Source organism: Acomys minous (assembly GCF_964271855.1).
Source record: "Acomys minous genome assembly, chromosome: 12".
Lineage (NCBI taxonomy): Eukaryota > Metazoa > Chordata > Mammalia > Rodentia > Muridae > Acomys > Acomys minous.
The window spans coordinates 16,358,663-16,379,508 of NC_140493.1; the positions used below are offsets into that span (position 1 = coordinate 16,358,663).

Below are 20,846 nucleotides of genomic sequence, written 5' to 3' on the forward strand. Positions count from 1 at the left end.
ATCATAACTTCCTACAAACCAATCAACAGTATGTAACCTCTTTTAGAGGGCATTTGGAAACTTAAAAACACAAAACAGAGCACAAGTGATCGCAGCAGGTCTAGCCTTAATTGCAAGAGATATTTAATCAATAAATATTTGCTGTTCAGAGCCGCATCTGCATTTAGGATTACGAGGTACTGAACTGAAAATTTATTACGACTCATTAGCACAAAAGTCTTTTAAACACCAAGAGTCAGACTCAATTTAGAGTAGGTGCCTAGAGTTCCCCGTGACTAATCTCTAAAAATAAAACAAAAGGAAAAGAGAAGCAAGCTGCCAATAAACTATTCTCACATCTGATCTTAAGCCAGGGTAAGCAGACAAGGGCATGCAGACAGCCATCAACAACCACAATGAACTTCTCCTGAGGGCTTTTGGACAGACCAGCAGCTTAGTGCTGGGGCTCAGGGCGCTGGCCCTACTCTCCACCACACAAACAAGCTATTTCCAAAACTTCCTGCTCTGTCTCCTTGCCTTCTTCCTTTTCCTGTCCTCCTTCCTTCTCTTCCTCCTCCTTTTCCTCTTGCTCTTCCTCTTCCTCTCTCTCTCTCTCCTCCTCCTCCTCCTCTTGTTCTTATTCAATAACAGCATTGCCACACTTCTTTGCTGAGCTGTGTGGTCGCCTGTGCTGTGAGCGCCTGAGTCACCAGTCTGCACACAGTGACCCTTCAGTGGTGGCAGTTGGAGGGATGAACACAAGTGTCATGAGCTGCTGCTTGTCCTCACTTTCTGCCAGACTTGCCAAACCAACCTTGAAATTAAGCTAAAACTAGGCAGGGCCTTCTTGGACACGGCAAAGGCCTGTGTCATTATGCAACCAAGAAAGGCAAGCGTGCGGCAGTGGCCAGCAAGCCATACTCCTCTAGTCAGGGGCCAGGCACTGTACTCCCAGGAGGAAAGTGGGTAGGCTCAGCATAGGCATGCAGACTTACTGAGAGAAGTTTCCATGTCATTGGACGTACTGGCTTTGGGATTCCGGACCAGCTCAGCTTCCGTAATTCCTCTGTTGGGAGAAAACACAGAACAGAGAAAAGCAGGGTTACAAAAGGCTCTACAGCATCTTACCGTATCCTATCCGTGTCCCAAGGGGCAGGGAGCCCCAGAGATGGAACCAAAGTAAGCCTAGTAAAGCAAAGAGGAGCGTAGCCTGTTTATGTATAAGTCTTAGACAGCCATGTTTGTCAAAAATGTTTCTGGTGCCACCCTGAGACAGGTGAGGAGACCCCGCCTCGCCTCCCTGGGGCAGTAGCTTCCTCCCCTTCCGCTGGCTCTGTGTCCCCTTGAACCCACAAGGCTACGTCTTTGTTTAGAAGCTTAGCTGGCCCTCCTTCTTTCTCCCACTCTCTGCCACTTCTTTTCTTTTTCTTTTTCTTTTTTTTTTTTTTAAGATTTATTTATTTATTATGTAAACAATGCTCTGCCTGTATGTATACCTGCAGGCCAGAAGAGGGTATCAGATCACATCATAGATGGTTGTGACCCACCATGTGGTTGCTGGGAATTGAACTCAGGACCTCTGGAAAAGCAGTCAGTGTTCTTAACTGCTGAACCATCTCTCCAGGCCCCAACTCACTGCTTCTTAATGCCCATCCAAGACATCTTCTCAGCACTGGTCTCTGGGAGGGGAGCTTGTCTTTACACATAAGAGAGCTTCACAGCAGGCAAACACAAGGTCTAGATGTCTTGACAAATACCACCAAAGAGGAAAACCAAAGCATTGGCCAGAGGGAAAGGGACCTGCAGCCAAGGCAGCCTCAGAGGGAAAGGAAAGTCACAGTGAGACAGTGGGGAAGGACAGTAGGCCCTGCTTGTGCCTGTTCTCGTGTCCCTGGGTGGCTAGAGAGCTCATGTGGATGTGTAGGCATGTCCACACACTCCAGTTCCAGCGAGACAAAGACAATTGCTTCCTTTGCTTCAGTTAGAAATCTACTATTAGACTCTTCTAACAGCTCAGAGCTTGTGATTAATACCGGGAATAAGAGAAGTGATTACAGAGGAGACTTTGGTAATATAATCAACAAAATGCAAAGTCTTGACATCTAATCTTTTTCCAATTACTAAAGTCTAAGTAAAATAAGTAGAGAGTAATTGGCGACAGCACCAGCAATAACCTGCACTCACAGAAACCTCAGCAAACATCAAATCTCCCCCAGCTCCCTGGGATGCCATGGAGAATGGGGACCTAACATCCGAATGCATGCCGGAAACAGTGTTTGCTAACCAGGCTCTTGGCGCCTCTCCCTCCTTACAGCTCCTCTCCCTCCACACAGCGCTGGTTTCTGGCTGTGGTATATGGAGAAAGCACACTGGTTAATGTTCTCTGACCCCATCTTCACATTAGAACTCTCTCTCTCTCTCTCCCTCTCTCTCTCTCTCTCTCTCTCTCTCTCTCTCTCTCTCTCTCTCTCTCTCTCTCAAGAATCCTGAACATACAGCATGTGATAAAGTTCTCCTTTTGTCAAGGCTCAGTGTTTAAAAAGAGCTTTGCATATATTGTCTCGCTGGCTCCTCAAAGCAGCCTGGATTAATCAGGGCTGTGAGCCATGTCCATGAATGAGAACTGGTCTCAGAGAGGTTAAGTAACTTGGCCTTTAATACCAGACTCTTTCCACTGTATTAACTCCTATTCTTAAAGACTTTGTAACACAGTCAGACACCACTTAAGCATACAGAGATCCCAAAGAAAGTCTTAACAGATCCAAACACTGTACTATATCTGAAGAACAGTACACATCACAAGACTCACTCCAAGGGTACAGGGATGTGTGTGTTGAATCCGCTGATGGGGAAAAGTCACACTCTGCAACCACAGATACCCCAAATGTACTTTCCCTCTCTAGAAGAATGTTGCCTGTGCAAAGTGCCCACAACTCCTGAGAGCAGCACTGAAATGCTGAAGTGAGATAAGCAGCCAGCCACACACAACCCAATCAGCTCCAGAGAAGGCCTGTGAGATGCTGATGCACACCTAAGCCCCTCCCCCAATCAGCTCCAGAGGAGACCTGTGGGATGCTGATGCACACCTAAGCCCCTCCCCCAATCAGCTCCAGAGGAGACCTGTGGGATGCTGATGCACACCTAAGCCCCTCCCCCAATCAGCTCCAGAGGAGGCCTGTGGGATGCTGATGCACACCTAAGCCCCTCCCCCAATCAGCTCCAGAGGAGGCCTGTGGGATGCTGATGCACACCTAAGCCCTTCCCCCATAGTCAATGTGCAGTGGGGCTGGGGTAGACACTGGGAGAACAGCACAATTGTTCAGGACTCCAACAAAGTCCTCATTCTTAAGGAATTCCTTGGAAGCCACCATTTTTCTTCCTCTGACACTACATATGAGACTTAGGACCATCACAGCCATCAACCTGAGCACCTGCAGCCAACTAAAGAGAGGAAGAAGCAAGAACAAGGCAGGAAATGTAGGTCCACATTAAGTAGGATGGGCAGTTCACAAATTTGCCTAAATCAACAGCTTTTCCCCGTGTAACAGAAAAGTGAAAACTGTGAACAGTTTGAGCCTAGAAACTGTGTTGGCCTGCATGGTGGTGCACACCTTTAATCCTAGCACTTGGGAGGCAGAGGCAGGCAGATCTCTGTGTGTTCAAGGCTGGCCTGGTCTACAACTTAAATTCCAGGCCAGCCAGGGCTACATAGAGAAGCCCTGTTTAAAAAACAAAAACAGTGCAGGCCTCAAGAGGAAACGTGCAACAGCAAATACCGCCTCCATGCCTAGCACTGAGGAAGGATCACCTCCCAGCCAAAGCAAACATAACCAACCACTCAAAAGAATGGGCCAGAAGGCCAAAGAAGCTAAGTGGGAAATGTTACCTCTGGGGTTCACGCTGGGTTCCCTAAAGAATATGACAACAGAAAACCTGAGCCAAGAAGAGCATCCCTAGGCCAGGAGCTGCTCATGTAAGCCCGGCCTGGTATAGACAGCAGACTAGAGGGCCAAGAGCAAACGCAAGGAGACTGAGGAAGCTCAGCCTGCAGGGGAGGGCAGCAAGAAAGAGAAGCAAAGACCAGGCAGAGAGATGCTAAACAAAAGTGAGACAAGTCAAACCAGGCTTGGATACGTGGGCTTCGGACTGGAAAATTATGTACACTGTCACCCAAAAGAAAATGTAATTTTAATACAAAGAGAATTACAATAAGCTTTGCTGGGTGTATCCTAAAATTTGGCAAGTTCATCTGGAAGAGCAAGGACCTAAGAGGGCCAATAAAATTCTTACAAAGAATAATGTGTGAGGGGAGATAGGAGGGGGAGGGGAGAGATAAGAGAATACATGGGAGGGAAGAGAAGAGGGGGAGGGTCAAGATGAGACATAGGAGAGAAGAACATTTCTTTAATTTAAAGATAAATAAATAAGAGAATAATGTGGGGCTGGGGAGATGGCTGCCAATACAGTGACTATCGCATAAGCGTCAGGGCCTGTATTTCAATCCCAAATATGTATCTACACAGGAGCACATGTTGGGATCCCAGCATGCCAGGCAGGAGTAGCAGCCAAGAGGATCACTGAGCCTGAGCCTTGCTGGTCAGCTAGTCATGACAAATCCATAAACTCCAGACTCAGTGAGAGACTCTTTCTAAAAAAAAAAACTAAGTGGGAAAACTTAAGGAAGAAACATGACATCAACCTCTGGTCTCTATGCACAGTGCACACACATACACACAATACACCATACAATACTAAAGCCAGGCAGTGGTAGCACATCCTTTAATCCAAGAACTCTGAAGGCAGGGACAAGGAGATCTCTGAGTTTGAGACCAGCTTGGTCTACAGAGTGAGTTCCAGGACAGCCAGGGCTACACCAAGAAAACTTGTCTTTAAAAAAGTCAAATAAATAAATGAACAGAATAAAGACTGTGGAGCTGGAAAGATGGTTCAGTGGTTAATGCTGCCCTTCCAGAGGACCCAAGTTCAATTCCCAGCAGCCACGGCAAGTGGTTCATAGCCACCTGGACCTCCAGCTGCAGAGAATCTGATCCTTCTGGCCCCTGCGGACACCAGCGCTCACATGCACATATCCACATGTAGACAGGCTCCTACACATAATTTAAAATAATAAAAATAAGTCTTTTAAAATCATGCTTAAAAATACAAAGAACCAGATGTGATGATGCACGCTGTCAACCCAACACTCAAGAGGCAGAGGCAGGAGGATCTCTATGAGTTCAAGGTCAGCCAGGACTACACAGAGAAACCTTGTCTTGAATAGATAGATAGATAGATAGATAGATAGATAGATAGATAGATAGATAGATAGATAGAAAGAAAGAAAGGATAGGATGATAGTAGAGATTTGTAGTAATTGTTAAAATCCATGGTAGAACTACAGGCATGAAGACAGGTGCCTTCTGTGAGGGACAAAGGGAAAGAGACCCATGAGGCAGGGATAATGGTTCAAAATCAAACCTGTGCACACATGAACACTGAGACGTGATAAAGTGACATTTACCCAACACTGTACCTAGTTTCTAGAAAAGATTCTGTGTCTTCCCACAAAAGCAAGGTCTGAGTGAGCCAGGTCTCAATGAGGGTAGCCTGACTGCTTCTGTGAATGAAGGAAAGACTATGGCGCTAGAGGGACAGAATCTTCTGCTATGTTTTAATGGGGAGAGGCCTTCCAAAACAAAAGTGAACCTCAAAAACTACGAACAAAAGGATTAATAAACTTAATACACAAGTTAGGAGGTTGGGGATGCAGAGATGGCTCAGAGGATCAGAGCACTCTGACTGCTCTTCCAGAGGTCCTGAGTTCAATTCCCAGCAACCACAGGTGGCTCACAACCATCTATAATCTGATATGACACCCTCTTCTGGCCTGAAGGTATACACACAGGCAGAGCATTGTATAATAAATAAATAAATAAATCTTTTTTAAAAACAAAGTTAGGAGGTACAATGAAAGAAACTAGATTGTTAAGTGGCAGGCTTGACAGTTTCAGGTAGCATATGAAGCGGTCCACACCGCTCAGACATGAAGAACACACACAGAAGCTGAACACAAAGCCACCCACAGGAAAAATAAAAGATTCCCCAAACAAATGGCAGAGGCTACACAAAAGCACAAGATCCTTGATGTGATCAAAGAACTACACGTTAAAATAAGAAATCCTCCAAAATAAGGTTGGATTACATTGTAAGTGACCCATGACACTCAAAGCACGGAGCACAAGGCTGCTCTCTGGTAGTCTGCTGTGAGTGTATGCTGGGGTAATTTTAACTTTTAAACAGCCACTTTAGCTGAGGAAGCCTACAGTATTAGTTCCACTACCACATAAGGGCTGTGCCCAGGGACGTCATGGCAGAGGGTGGTGTGAGTCTGTCACCAGGAGAAAGCAACCTGTCCACTGCTGAAGACAGGACTCCACACCTGAGGATACTAACCACCACAGAAAAGTCTGGATCCCTGTTAGTGTGGACGCGGAATAAGGCTAAGTAAGCAGATGTAAAGGAGGTGCAGAGAACAGAGCACAGCAGAGCTGGTGGCAGGGTTGCGACACCAGTCAGGCCAGTAGAAGACTTCCATTATAGGGAGGCCCTACTGGCCTCTGAGGGGTTACGAACCTCACCCCCAGCTCTTTGTAATTAACGCACACTCGCTGCACAAAGCGGCATGTTCTGTTACGTTCTCATGTAACTACTTCATGGTCTTTAACCATATTACCCCCGCACTGGCCTCTCTGACATCACCCCTCCCTGCTGGTCTCCGTCTTCTTCCCCAAAACTGCCCTTTCTACACTCACGCTGACCCCTGTGGGTCCATTCTAAGTTTTAGTCGCCATTCGTATGACGATGGGCATCAACCCTACTGCAAACAGGGCTGCAACGGACATGAACCTGAAGGTATGTGCGGTCAGCTGATTAGACGCCTTCAGGGGCACATGCACGTATGGCTGGCCAACATGCTAGTGCCACCGTTAGCTTTTAGAGGAACTTCCACACTGACCCACAAGGGCTGCATTAATCTACATTGGCACCAACATGTGTGAGGCAAACTGCGGCTGTCCAGGCCCAGGCAAGTCCTGTCAGGTCTATACCACCTGCCAGTGTTAGCCACCCCTCACTTCTCGCCTCTGTGGGGACTACCTGGCTAACTGCCTGCAGGGCAGTGCCCTGAGCCCCAGCCTCCTCTCCAGGAAGCAGAGTTTGGCTTAAGAACGATCTCCAAGGTGCTGTGCTGTATGGTACATGGCCCAGCAATGAACCAAGGCTCCGGGATCTGCATGACCTGATCAAGACTCAGTGTGTTCCATGGCAGCCATTCCTGGACTGTCACACGCCATCACCCTGAGCACTGTGCTGACTCATCACAGGGCCATTTCTGAACCTTCTATGAGTGCTGACATCTCCCCACCTCTTACTGGGTGCTTCACTGTTTTATTGTTGATTTGGGAGTCTGTTTCTACTAATGCCTGGCTTTTTATGTGATTGCACGTCACATGTTCCTGTCTTACCACATGCTGGTTACCTTGTTGAATGCTTCATGTGCTGGTATCAGTCAATGCCCCTGTAACAACAGCACCAGGTCTGTGCCAGTCAACAGATCTCACCCTCCAGAGGGCTGGAGGCACCTGCTCCTGCACCAGGCTCGCTCTCCAGCCCCCAGCCCCTGTGGCTTAGGACTCTGCTTAGACTGGTGGTGACTTTCTCCAGCTCAGGGAATCTCACCCCACTCCTGCAATGAGCAATGCTGGACCATGGACTCGGGGTACCCTCTTCAGGTATCTAGGGGCCTTCACTTCACATTCGCTTCCCTCTTCTCCATCACTGGACTCTTGCAGTCTACCTCAGCCTCCTAAACTCCCATTCCCAATTCCTCAACGAAGCAAGATGGCAGCAGATTAATTTAGGTTTCCCCTCCTACATGGTAGCCTAGAAACTGCTTCAATTACACCCAGAGCAGCTGGAGAGTCACCTGTCCCCTGCTCTTCTCTCGGACCACAGGTTGGGACACCTTGATGCCCACTCAAGCATGGCTGCCCACACACTGGCCTAGTGTTCTACCTGCAACACAGAAGCTGGTCATTTGGCACTTCCTACCCTAGAGTTGAGCAAAAGTCAGTTTGCTGAGATTTTCAAATGAGATCAGCATGTTCAGAGTGTTACAGGCATCAGCATGTTCAGAGTGTTACAGGCATAGACTGGCAGCACTGAGAGCCGATGGAGAGGCATGGACACGCCATGTCTGGGAAAGGCAGCTGTGGCCTGGGAAAGGCTTTCCAGAGGAGCTCAGCTATTAGTTGGCCCAGAAGAGTGATGCAAATGTACAGAGAAGGGGTGGGGGTAGGGAGCAGGAGACAAGCTTCCAAGTCCACGGGCCAGTGTACCACAGTGTTGAAATGCCTCATGTCACAGAAAATTACATGGCATGGCTCCTTCAGTTCCCTGCACAGTTTTAAAACCCTACTATTGGGCTCAGATTAATCACAATTATAATAAATGCAATGATAAAAGTAGTAGAATCTAGCTGCCCAGAAACCTGCTGTATCAATTCATCCTGAGGTGCACTAGCCTCACCGCTTGGGTGGCTGCGTACCTACCAAGGTCACCCACAGAACCAAGAATGAAGAAAGGCATCTACCTCTGCCACACTCAGTAGCGCTCTTAGGGTTACTACTGCTGCAATGAAACACCATAGGCAAGCAAGTTTTGGGAAAGGGTTTATTTGGCTTACGTGTCCGTATCACTGTTCATCAACAAAGGAAGTCAGGAAAGGAAATCAAACAGTGCAGGAACTTGGAGGCAGGAGCTGATGCAAAGGCTATGATGCTTACTGTCTTGCTCAGCCTGCTTTTTTATAGAACCCAGGACCACTAGCACAGGAATGTTGCCACCCACAAAAGACTGACCCCACTCACATCCCCACATCAATCACTAAATAAGCAAATGCCCTATAAGGCTGCCTGCAGCATGATCTTATGGAGCATTTTCTCAGTTGAGGGTCATACATCTCAAATAAGCCCAGCCTGTGTCAAGGCAACAGAACTAGCCAGCACAATAACACACTGTATTATTACTCTAACGGTCCCTGGGGAAAGCAGTGTGAGGAAGGAGGCTGCATTCTGCCTCACAGTCTGATGTCACAGTCTGTGATGGCAGGGAACTCACGACGTCAGGAGACTGCTGTGACTGGTTATATTGAGTCAAGACACAGAAAGAGATGAATGCTGGCACTCAGCCCACTTTCTCCCTTTAAGTCAGTCTAGCACCCCATCCTATGGACTGATGCCTCCCACTTAGGGTTGGTCTAGACACCCCTTCTCGAGCATGTCCAGGGGTTTGTCTCCAAGGTGATTCTACTTCCTGTCAAGCTGACACTATTTAGCCATCAAATACACTACTTTGACATATTGTGTCTCTTTCCTCCACTTGGAAAACTCTGGTTCATCTCTGAACTGCCACCTTCAGTGAAGTCACCCAAGCCCTTCCCTGTCACTTAGATCAGCCAGTCTAGGCTGTCTGCTCTGTGGTCCTTCAGACTCAGCGATCCTGGATGGCAGAGCTCCTCAACACTGGGCCCATAAATATGGAAGACACCTACCCCGTGCCCTGTGCTAGCTACACAAAAAGGCTCCTCTTCTGCAGGAGGGCAGACACCAGCAGGGACACAGGTTTCTGCCACAAACCATGCCCAGAAGCATGCCAGCCTGTCCTACTTGCTGTTGCCTACCAGACAGGTGATCCAGGAAGGTTTTTTTGCCATATATTATTGTTCTAACTGATGTTTTTCTACTTAGAACACAGCCATGAACTTTGTTTTTAATAATGCACACAGAGAAAACACACCTTAACAGTAGAGAACAAATCCTACTGAAACAAAGTTGCTTTGGGCAGCATGGGAAAACAGTCCCTGCCTCACTTCTGCTGGGTGCCCTGCCTCTCAGCCTGCCAGCAAGGATGTTAAAGTCATCTCTTCCAAGCCCTGGAAGCATGTCCCTCTACTGTCATTACTTAGAGCCTCCTCTCTGTCTGCTCTTCTTCCATGTCAGTGTCAGTCCATGCATCTAGAAGATGCCCACACAAGAACACCACGGGAATGCTAAACACCTGTGACACTGGGCCAGCTGGTGCTACCCGAGCTACATGCAGGTCTCAGCTGTCAGATCAGGAAGCAGATGCCACATGAGTGGCTGGCCCAAAGCCAGCTACTCTTCTGTCCCACCCTGTGGGACTGAACTCCAAGTACTACCAAATGTCAGGAGGCTTGGATAGGAGCTGGCCAGGAGCTCCGTGATGGAGTGCATACATAAAGCTTGGGGTGTGACCCTCCCCAAGTACTAAAAAGGAAAAATAAAGCAAACACCATGTATTTGAGGCATTAATCCATGGAAATACACAGACAGCCAATAAGCACATGAAAAGACACTCAAAATCACATTGACAGGAGGACCCACTTCACACCCAATAGCTAAAGTTTTAAAATTCAGAAAAACTAGAACCCTCACACACCGCTGGTGAGTGTGAAAAATGGCAGTCTGCCAGTCCTCAACGCATTAAACACCCCTCAATACCTACCCAAGAGCAGTGAAAACAAGTCTTACAGAAATGGGCATTTGAACGATCTTAGCAGTTCCGCTCACTAGACACAAAGCAGAAACATCCAAGTGTCCATCAGCAGATGCATGGGTACATAGACTGTAGCCTACATACCACACAGGTAAAATTCCACTGTGGCCACCCCTAAGACGATCAGCTCCTAAGAGAAAAGGGTCACTGTGGCTCACAGCTGATGGTTTCAGGCCATGGATGCTGGCCCTGCTGCTTTGGACACCGTGACAAGGCAGCAGGTCATGACAGAACTGCTTACTTTACAGCCACACTGAGAGAGGGGAAGGAAAGGGCTGAGGTCCTCACATTCTCTTGGAAGGCATAACCTCCACAGACCAGAAAATCAGGTAGACACCATCTCTTAAGGGTTCTGTGATACCCTCCCCCAAAAGTACCACAGACTGAGAGGACCAGGCATTAACACAGGAACCTTTGGAAGACACATCCAAACCATTGCACAGTGGAATATTATTCAATTGAAATAAATAAATTAACAAAGGTTACATGGTGCAATGTGGAGAGGCCTTGGAAACACTGTGAAAGAAGACAGTCTGCAAAGGCATCTACTTAGGGCTCCATTCATAAAGATGCTCACAATAGACAAATTCTATTGTGGTAGAAGAGTGGCTGCCCAGCTAAGGGAGGAAGATGTGGGACAAAGGAGAATGACACTCAGGAGCACAGAGTCCCTTGGAAAAGTAGTGAAAATGTCCCAAGATCGACTGCAGTTACTGCACAGCTCTGCACATGCACTAGAGACCTCTGCACTGCACACTTTGGCTGGAGGGTTCTGTGATATGTAATCTACTCCTCCAACCACAGCACCTTCTCAGGAAGGTTGATCTGCAAGATGGAAGCTTTGCAACAGAGGGCACAAGGCCAGGCTCTGGCAAGCAGCTTTTGTTCCAGACAAAGGAAAGCTGGTCCTACACAGGGAAGGAGTCATTTGGGTCTGCAGGGGGCTAGCCACAAAATGGACAAACAGCACAGGGTACCAAGAAGAGCACAGGGACCACTCCACCCCTCACAAGTGAGATGCAGTACAGGTGACCCTGAGTGGATCTCTGCGGAAGAAGTTCCTCTAATCCACATGCATCTGCAGTGCTCCCACCCCTGGCCATAGCTTTGTTGCTCCAAACATACAATGCCCATCACGGCACTGTTACACATCTAGAAAAGCAGTGGCTCTTTCTCAGTTCTTCCTCTCCTCCTCCCCCTCCCCTTCTCCAACTTCCCTCCCTTTCTCTGTCACACACACACACACACACACACACACACACACACACACATATTATAATACAGAATCAGAACTCTTTCCTTTTGTTACTGTAGCCCCCAGGCCTCCCATTTGGCCTGACCTGGAGACTTAGAAAGGTGAAACTTTTATTTTGAAGGGGTGTTCTTTATGTTAAAGACCCTTAATTATGGGTCTCTTGCTACTCAAGGGATATCTGCAAATACACCCAAAATGGTTAAGGAGACACTCTGGCCTTCCAAAGACCACAGGAGGGAAAAGTAAAGTGCGACTAACGGGCGGGCGCCATGTGACCCAGCTCCCTCTTCCCAGCCTGCCAGAGCCCTAATCACCTGTTAGCCACTTCACAGGGTCTAATTACACTGCCTTTCCCTTCAATACATTGATCTCACAGCCAATGCTGCATGGCATTTAATTAAAGGAAAGGCTACTGCTATTTCATGCTAAAAATCTAAATCCTTGCAAACAAATTAGAAGCTTGAGAGTCCCATTTGTGCTTTCCAGTACAAGCCATTGAAGACAGACCCTGAGCCTCCTAAGAATTTCAGCATACAATATCCTGTATTTATAATATTTGTGTATGTGTAGGGGGGACAGGGAGGGGCGGGAGAGGAGGGGAGGAACTGAGAGCCCTGCACTTAGCCTTGCCTGACTGAGGTGGACGACCTGCTGACGACAGCACCTGGTGGCCTGCTACTCCCTTGTACTACTGCCACCACATATACACGTTGCTAAAAGGCAGGAATGCAGGCTCCTAAGCACAGCTTCCGTCCTATCTGTGCACAGGGTTAAGACCCCAGCCCATCCACAGCTGTTCACTCCAACTCTCGTGCAGCTGTGCATCCTAACGCCACCATCTGCAGAAGCTCCTCAAACCAAAGCCCTAGACACCTGTGGGAGGACAGAGGCGTGCCCAAGCCCCCCAGAGGGACTCCCTGACTGCTTTCCTTCTGTGGCCCAGAAGGCTGGAAAGCACACCCCTGGATGCCACATGTGACTAAAGGGTCCACTGGCAGGAAGCTGGATGCACTGGGAGGCCAGAGACAACCCTGTCTGTGATAAGCCCAATTAACTGCAGATAAGTACTCGATATCATTACAAAGGCAGGCAACATATTCCTTCAGTTCCTACAATCGATGTCACCTCTGATGCTCTGAGAGACAACTCAGGTGGCAAGGAGACAGCTCGGACCTGGCCAGAGTCGCCACCCACCAGCCCATAATTCGCTGGGCAGACTCAGGCTCAAGGCAGCACCAGAGCACTTTTGTCTAGAACACTCTCTGTCCCAGGTCCCACCCAGTGATCCACCACTGACCCCTGAGGAAGTGAGACTTTGTACAACTCAGTATGTGCCAGTCCTGACAATACATGTGCACAGAATCAAACACCAAAACCGTGTGGCCTTCTGCTAGGCCTCAAGAAAATGAGTAGCAAAGGCTCAGCATTACCTCATAAAGGCCAAGCCAAAGACATGCAGGAGCAGCTGCCCTGGGCCACAGGAAGCAGTGCTGCTTTTCCCAAAGGGCCCTGCGAGGAAATGGGAGCCTCCACAGAGCTTCAGCACCCTTGTCTCTCTGCCTCCCTCCCCTCCTTGGGCAGGATAGGCCAGCAAGGAATGCCAGACCACACAGCACCCACTGCCAAGCACACAGTATACAGGAAACACATCTAATTCTGACTTTGCCTTGGCTTGTGGGAAGGGAGCTTCAATATCTCTGAAGCCCCTCACGGTGAGACAAGGCATCCTTCAGGAACCAGCCCATCCAAGCGAGGCTCTTCAACCTGAATATGCAAAATGTGGGACTCAGGGAGGTCCCTGATGCTTGCTAGCACTGTCTCTTTTGAGCACCCATTTCTGTAACTTGACATCCAGGCAGGGAAAAAAGCATGCACAACAGAAGGGCCTAAAACCAGCAGTGCTGAGCAGTAACCTTCTCCCGCCTGGCTCCTCTCCCTCCCCAGTCAATAGCAACAAACTCCGAGACATCTGAATCTACATTTCTGATTCCTCCCCAGTGGGTATGCTGTCCCCTCTGAGGTGAGCTGTGGCCTTCTGATCGCTGTTCTAATCCCACCATACTCAGGACTATGGAGGAAAGCCCATCAAACCCTCATTTTGCCTCATGGGCAAAGCAGCCAGGTTAGGACTGCCCTCCAAAGCAGAGCAGCCTGTGCTAGCTCTGCACTCAGCCTAAGCCAGGCAGCCTTCAGACTGGATGTGGTCTCTGCAAACAGCTGGGGCAACAGAAGGGACTCTGGGGCCAGCATAGGGACACAGGAAAGGCCCATAACAGATACCCAGCCCAAAGCTGAACCAATGATGTAACATCAGGTGGCAGCATGCTAGAACTATCACGAGTCTCCCTTCCTGGGCTCACCATCTAACTTCCCTCCCTTGTAGCAGACAGAGCCCTGTCTGAGAGACGGCCTCTGGCCAATCCCTCAGACTTGATTCACGACAAGTACCAAGAGGTATGTAACTGCAGAACACAAAAACGTAAGTGCACAATCCAGCCACCATGTGTGGACAGTCTTACGCAGACAAGCATACAGAAGTCATGGAGGAGCACGGGTAAATAAGCTAGATCACATGAGCAGTGCTTCTATTTTCTCTGTTACTGCCCACTGCCCGGCCTCTCTCAACAACCCTTCTAGGTGGAAAGAAGAACAAGGTGGACAAGTATCCAGGCTTAGCTGGTCCCTAATAAAGATGTCAGTGCCTGTGCCTTAGTTAACCCAGGCTGGTGAAGGCCAAGAGTGTACAGGAGGTGTCCCAGAAGGTAATGGGATCTGAGACCACAGACCCTGAAGTGAAAAAGGCAAGCCCACTGCCTCCTGCTCACTCTAGAATTAAAGAGAAGTGCTGAATCACAGATCATTCCCAGAGAAGTCTGTTGGCAGATGTCAGGGGCAGATTACCAATGACGACGTCGGGTGGTATGGTAACTGACAGCTCCATCTGCCATCTGGAGACCTGCCCCACCACCCCATGGAAACAGGCACCAGCTTAAACAGCCAGGCCCCAGCCATAGGGCAGAGTCCTATCCACCCTGGCACACCCGAGAGGTCAGGATAAGCCGTGTGAGCAGCCGCTGAGAGGGCAAGCTAAGACCTGCAGACAGTATCCGGAAAAGGTTCAAACAGAATGACACACAAGGATGGTCCACGCGCAGTCCTTGCCAACAACTCAGCATTAGGGGACTTAGAAAACCACATAAGAAGTCCAAAAGGTTCAAAAAGGAAAGGACCAGACACTGTTACAAGGGACTAACACACACCAGGAGAAGCGCCAACACAAATTGCTCAGTTCTGTAACCCAGAGCGTACGTGAGACTCCTTACAGCAACATGTCATAATGCAGTCAGAACTGTAAGCATATTTATGACTATTTGCAACAGAAATAGTACACAATAAAAAAGTAATACAGAGAAACAGCATAAACATCATCTTATAGCTCTAGCTATGACAACCAAAAGCCCTTGTCATGGAGAAAGAAGTGATAAACATCTAGCAGAGCCCAGCTAACCTTGCTGTCTGCAGCACTGGCAGAGAGCCTGCAAAGCAGTGCCTAGCTACCTGGCCCCAGGTCGCCCCTCAGCTCCAGGCATCCCACGGTAGCTGTCTTGAAGAGGCATCACTTAAACTTCACATGCAGCCGGCTTTAGAAGCTACTGTAGTTAGTCACGGGCCAATTTATGGGCTAGAGCCAAGCCCAGCTAGCTACACAAGCATGGCCTGCCCACAGCAGCGTCCCTCGGAGTTCTCCAGGTCCCTGATGGAAAGCTGCCAGCCAGAGATTTACACCTGCAGGGGCTGAGGCAGCCCCTCATCCTCATGAGGATACTTCAAGAGGCCCTGTCAGGTCCCTCCTCCACACTGTCTGGGGGAGTGAAAATATTAGAGGCCCTGAATGCAGAGGAAATGTATCAAGCAACTCATAATGAGCAGAGGACTCAATGACAAAGCCATCCTTCAAATAACAAATAAGTCCTCACCCCACTCTGGAACAAGACTGCCACCCAGGAAGAAGGCCTGTCACTGAGGAGGTGCCCAGGGAGGGTCCCATTTTGGTATTTTCTGTACAGACACCCACACTTGTGAGCATACATGCACACATGAGTATGCATTTGGTTTTTTGTTTTGTTGGTTTTTCAAGACAGGGTTTCTCTGTTTAGCCTTGGCTATCCTGGACCCACTCTGTAGACCAGGCTGGCCTCAAACTTACTTCACGAGTGCTGGGATTAAAGGTGTGCACCACCACGCCTGGCTGAGTATGCATTTTTTTTCTCTCTCTCTCCCTCCCTCCTGCCCTCCTCCCCCTCTCTCCCTTCCCAAGGTGCCTTAGAACTGACCCTTAACATGGTTTTTAGATGTTTTGTTTACAAATGTCAACTTAAAATTGAAACTTTTTTCACTTCAAATGCTATTTTCTCTCCCAGGAATGGGGCTGGGGCACTTGTCTCCAGTGCACCACAGTGCCTGATAGGGCCCAAAACAAGGTAAATATGTGTACCTTATAATAAGAGTCTCCAAAGTCCTAGACATCACCAGCACTCCTGACAAGGATAAACTGAGATCAAGAGAGGTGGTGTGCACATGGTGGCGAGTGTGAGCAAGAAGGCATGAAGAAAATTAGAACAGCCACAGGAGGGGGACAAGACCCAAGACGGACTAGTTGATCCCACACCCAGCACCTATGATGAGTCGCACACAGGAGCCTGGGGCAGGAGGACCGTGGGACCAAGCGATTATGCAACAGGAGATCCCAGCATAAGCCACCCTGCCTCCTGAGCTCCCAGGCAACATCTCTTCTTCAAACTAAAGCCTCAGAACACACCAGATGTCCCTAGGCCAGAGGGCCACTCATGTCACTGAGTGAGATTCCTTCTGAATGGTGTTTTGCTTTGTTTTGTTTTGTGTTCACCCTGAGACCTCAGCCCCAGTCCCAATCAGCCCAAGACCACAAAAGTTCCTGACTGTGAGGAAGGCAGGTAGCCTCTAAGGTCCAGAGCTGGCCTGCTGCGTCCACACAGTCTCCACTGAAGGAGGCCTGTCTGAGGGGCTCCCGTCAGCACCGTGCTCTGAAAATAGCAGGAGACACAGAGCTTTTTTTTTTTTTAATGCATACTGAAGTACAGGAAGGTGAAATGACATGATGTCTGGGATTTGCTTTGAAATACTCCAGCAAAGAAAAAGAAAAAGAGAAAAAAGGACAGATGAGTTGACCGTGGCGGCAACCTGACAGTCACTGAATGTCAGGGACAGCCATCCTGGCTTCATTGCATGTTCTCTTGACCTTTGTGTATGTTTGAAATTTTTCATAACGCAGGGTTTTTTTGTTTTTTTTTTTTTAAGTCATGAAAGAAGATAAAGGAGCCACAGCCTTCTGACAATAACTGATGACACTGTCGTTCTAGAAAACCCTTGCTTCCTGAGAATCATAGCCTTCCCCTTTCTGGTGAGAAGCTGCCTCCCCTCTCATACCCAGGCACCCCAATATCATCGGCATTTCTTAGTGTGACCATTCAAAAGATCTAATGCTCTGGCAAGGAAGCTGTCACCAGCCTGGTGATGACACACATGGGAACGGATGGCTGCTGCTAACGAGGAGCCACACTCAGTGCATCTTCCCACGGAACATCACAGCAGTGACGGCCGTTCACCTCGGCATCTGACAGCAACGGGTTACCTGTGGCATATTTGTGCTGCTGGGAAACACGTAACAGGAGAGGACAGAGCAAGGTGTTCAGCAGCAGATCCTAAGTGGTACTCCTCAGAGTCTGCCTGGCAACAGCACGGATGACAACATACTCGCTTCTTGTCCCAGACGGATGGATGTCTAGGAAGCCTCTCATCCCTGAGCCAACACCCCACCCAGCCTTCCCATAACTCCAAGCTGGCTGCTACAAGCAGGAACTGCAGCACGACACTAGGTCAACCTGGAGACGCCCTGCACCACTTCCTTCCTGAGAGCTGGAGCCCCAACGAGATGACGGCGACCCACTCTGAAGTCCCCAGCCTGCCACGTCTACATGATCATCACTCTATCACTTTCAAATACGAGCCTAATATTTTGAGCATAATGATTTTAAGGAGCTCAACAATTTCTGCGCATGCATTATTCATTTGTGACACAAAACTGTTATTTCACTGAGATTACTGTAAATCGCTACATGAAGAGCTGGCTTGCATGAACAATTAAATGATAGATATGATAAACTAGATTTATAAGCTTTATGTTCCTATAACATAAATTCCCTGAATGATTTAACTCAGCAGAGCCAGAAAATTCTTTCCAGATGCCAGGTTCGTGGATCTGCAGCTCCCCCACCAGCATTTCCCAAAAACTTACTCAAGGCTGAAAGGAAAACATTTAATAAAAGGTTTAATGTCACTATGGTAACCAGAGCAACTTGTTTCAAAAATGAATAATAGCCCTGTTAGGTGCTTCATTAAAATTTTCCCAACCAAATACTGCCCTTAATCTTCTCAATGGAACAAAAGGCTTATTCAGAATACATGTACACGACTGAGAGTCAGACACAAGCCTGAGCCTGAGCGCAGACATTCGTCAGTCGGCAACACAAAGATGGGATCGAATCAGCTGCAATGAAAGAAAGTTGGGTATTTACCTGGAAACAATTGATTAAAAGCCTCAATATCCCAGTATTTGGGTTTTTTCATCACCAATCAGTAAATTAAGGATGGTCCTTCTCTCAGCTACGTCTCTCTCCTGGCACAGGTAACTACAGGCTGCAGACAGGGCAGGAGGCAACACTGCTCCCAAACAGCAGGGCCCCGGGCTGCTGGCCACAGAGCTGCCTTCTCCAGAGTTCTGGAGCAGAGGCAACAAGGACTTACTGCCCGGCCATAAGAAGAGCCCTGGGTGACACCTGGGCAAGGCTTGCTGTGACCATGTCTTACCCAGCATGCTCCTGTCACTTTCCAGTCAAGAGTCAGGTCAAGGCCACAAGCTCACACTACTCTTCAGCCCACAGCTCAGCACACAGCCCTGCCCATCCACTGGTGTGGTGCCCAACGGGGTGGAGAGACTGCCATTCTCACGGAAGATCCAACTCAGGCCAACCCTGCTGAGGACCTGCCTGGCCAGCCTTGGCCTAAGCATCCCAGCTGAGCTGTCTTCCTGGACTGTCTACCCACCCAGCAGCCCTCCTAATTGACATTTCCAGCCACCTTTGAAATGTGTCCATCCTACCTCCACCTCAAGCCTTAGTCACATGGCGTATTGCATGATGCAGAAGAAGTGTTTGTGTGGCCGGGACCAGCAGTCACCTCACTAGAGGTGTGCACACAAATCAGAAAGATGAGGGAAGGCGGCAGCAGGTGCACCACTGCTTATAGTCTGCAGGCTGTTAAGTGTACCCAGTAAGCAGAGCTGTGGGAGGTCCTGTGACACAGTGACATGCAGAAAGGGGATGATTCTCAGTGGTCCCTGCTCAGAGAACCCAGAAGGACTGAATAAGAAGCCCTATCCCCACACCCACTACACCCTCAAATCTGTACCACAATGAGGCCAGCCACCCAGCCCAACACTGTCCTCTTTTGTAAGTGACAAGCCAAAGAGAGACTGAAGAATCATGTCTTACTGAATGCCACACGTGTCTGGCCTGAGATGCCTTGACACCCTCCCAAATGTTTTCTAGCCCCACATAGTCTGGAGCTGGCATCTGTTGTGCGATGAATTGGAAGCAGCTGCCCTTCCAGACCACATAAGCACATAGGGTGTTGTTCACTGCTGGTCGGCAATGTCCACTCACAGGTGAATTGGCATCATAGCTGCGACTCACTTTTATTAAGAGGAAAGAAATTTGACCTTTGTCAGCCCAGACAGAGAAACAGGAGGTAACACAGCCCTGTTCACCTGATACCCTCAGAACAGATAATGGATTCTACAGCCCTCCACTGAGAGAATCCCAGAAGTCCCTAGGAGCTAAGCTCAGAACAAGGGATTCCAACAGCATCGGAATTCACCAAAGGCATCCCAGAGCGACAGTGTCTCCAGTGTGCAGATAACACAGGCAGCCTCGGTGGCTTAGTAACCACAGAGGGTGAGCATATAAAGCAGCTTCACGGTGACACTGTAAAACATAGAGCTGCGGACACAGCTCAGGGCAGAACGTTTGCCTAAGATGTGCAAGGCCACGTCTTGCAGCCCAGCACTTCCCAAAGCAGGGAAGAAAACCAACAGTGTCCCCATCACTCCACACCCAGCCTAAACAGCCAAGAAAGCATCGTGGGACAGCCATAGTGTGCCTACTCACTCTGTAGAGCAGGCTAGATTCTAACTGAAAAAGACATGCCTCTGCCTTCCATGTGTTAGGAGTAAAAATGTGCACCACCACACCCAGTTTCAGTCTATTAAGATTTCACACAGTGATACCCTCAACCACATAAAGCTAAGGCACTGCATATACTGAGCACTGCACTGACTAGGTGCTACCCTGAGGTCTTTCTGGAGTCAGGGGCTCCTAGCAACCCAACCAGTCACGGACATCACCAGCACATATACAACTCACTTTGAAATGCATCCCCAAAATGATCGGAGGCTAACTAGTTTCTTTTCTTTTCTCTGTCCTTAAAATACAAAGTTCACGGGGCTGGAGAGATGGTTCAGTGGTTAAGAGCGCCAAGTGCCGCCTGCCCTTCCAAAGGTCCTGAGTTCAATTCCCAGCAACCAAATGGTGGCTCATAACCATCTGTAATGTGATATGGCTCCCTCTTCTGGCTTGTAAGAGTACATGCAAGCAAAGCACTGTATACATAATAAATAAATAACTCAAAAAAAAATACAAAGTTCACCTGCTTACTTGAGATCATGTTTCTTAATGTATACCCTGTAAACTGGCCTCTTAGGGCAGCTTGGCTTCATTGTGTAAGTACTGGTCTGTTGTATTTCCATTTTGATCTAACTTCTGTTTTTATTTCTTACCAAGCTGACTGGCTGATGGAGAGTGTGTTGTTTAATCACCACGTT

General features: G+C 48.6%; 1 protein-coding gene across 1 annotated transcript in view; it reads right to left on the reverse strand.

Moving 5' to 3' along the window:
• Positions 1 to 20,846, reverse strand: part of TBC1D22A (TBC1 domain family member 22A) — a 281,680-nt gene that overhangs the window by 202,204 nt on the left and 58,630 nt on the right. Inside the window, exon 5 of the mRNA XM_084748944.1 lies at positions 975 to 1,045. Within this exon, the coding sequence (XP_084605070.1) occupies positions 975 to 1,045 (71 nt within the window). The remainder of the gene's footprint in view (positions 1 to 974; positions 1,046 to 20,846) is intronic.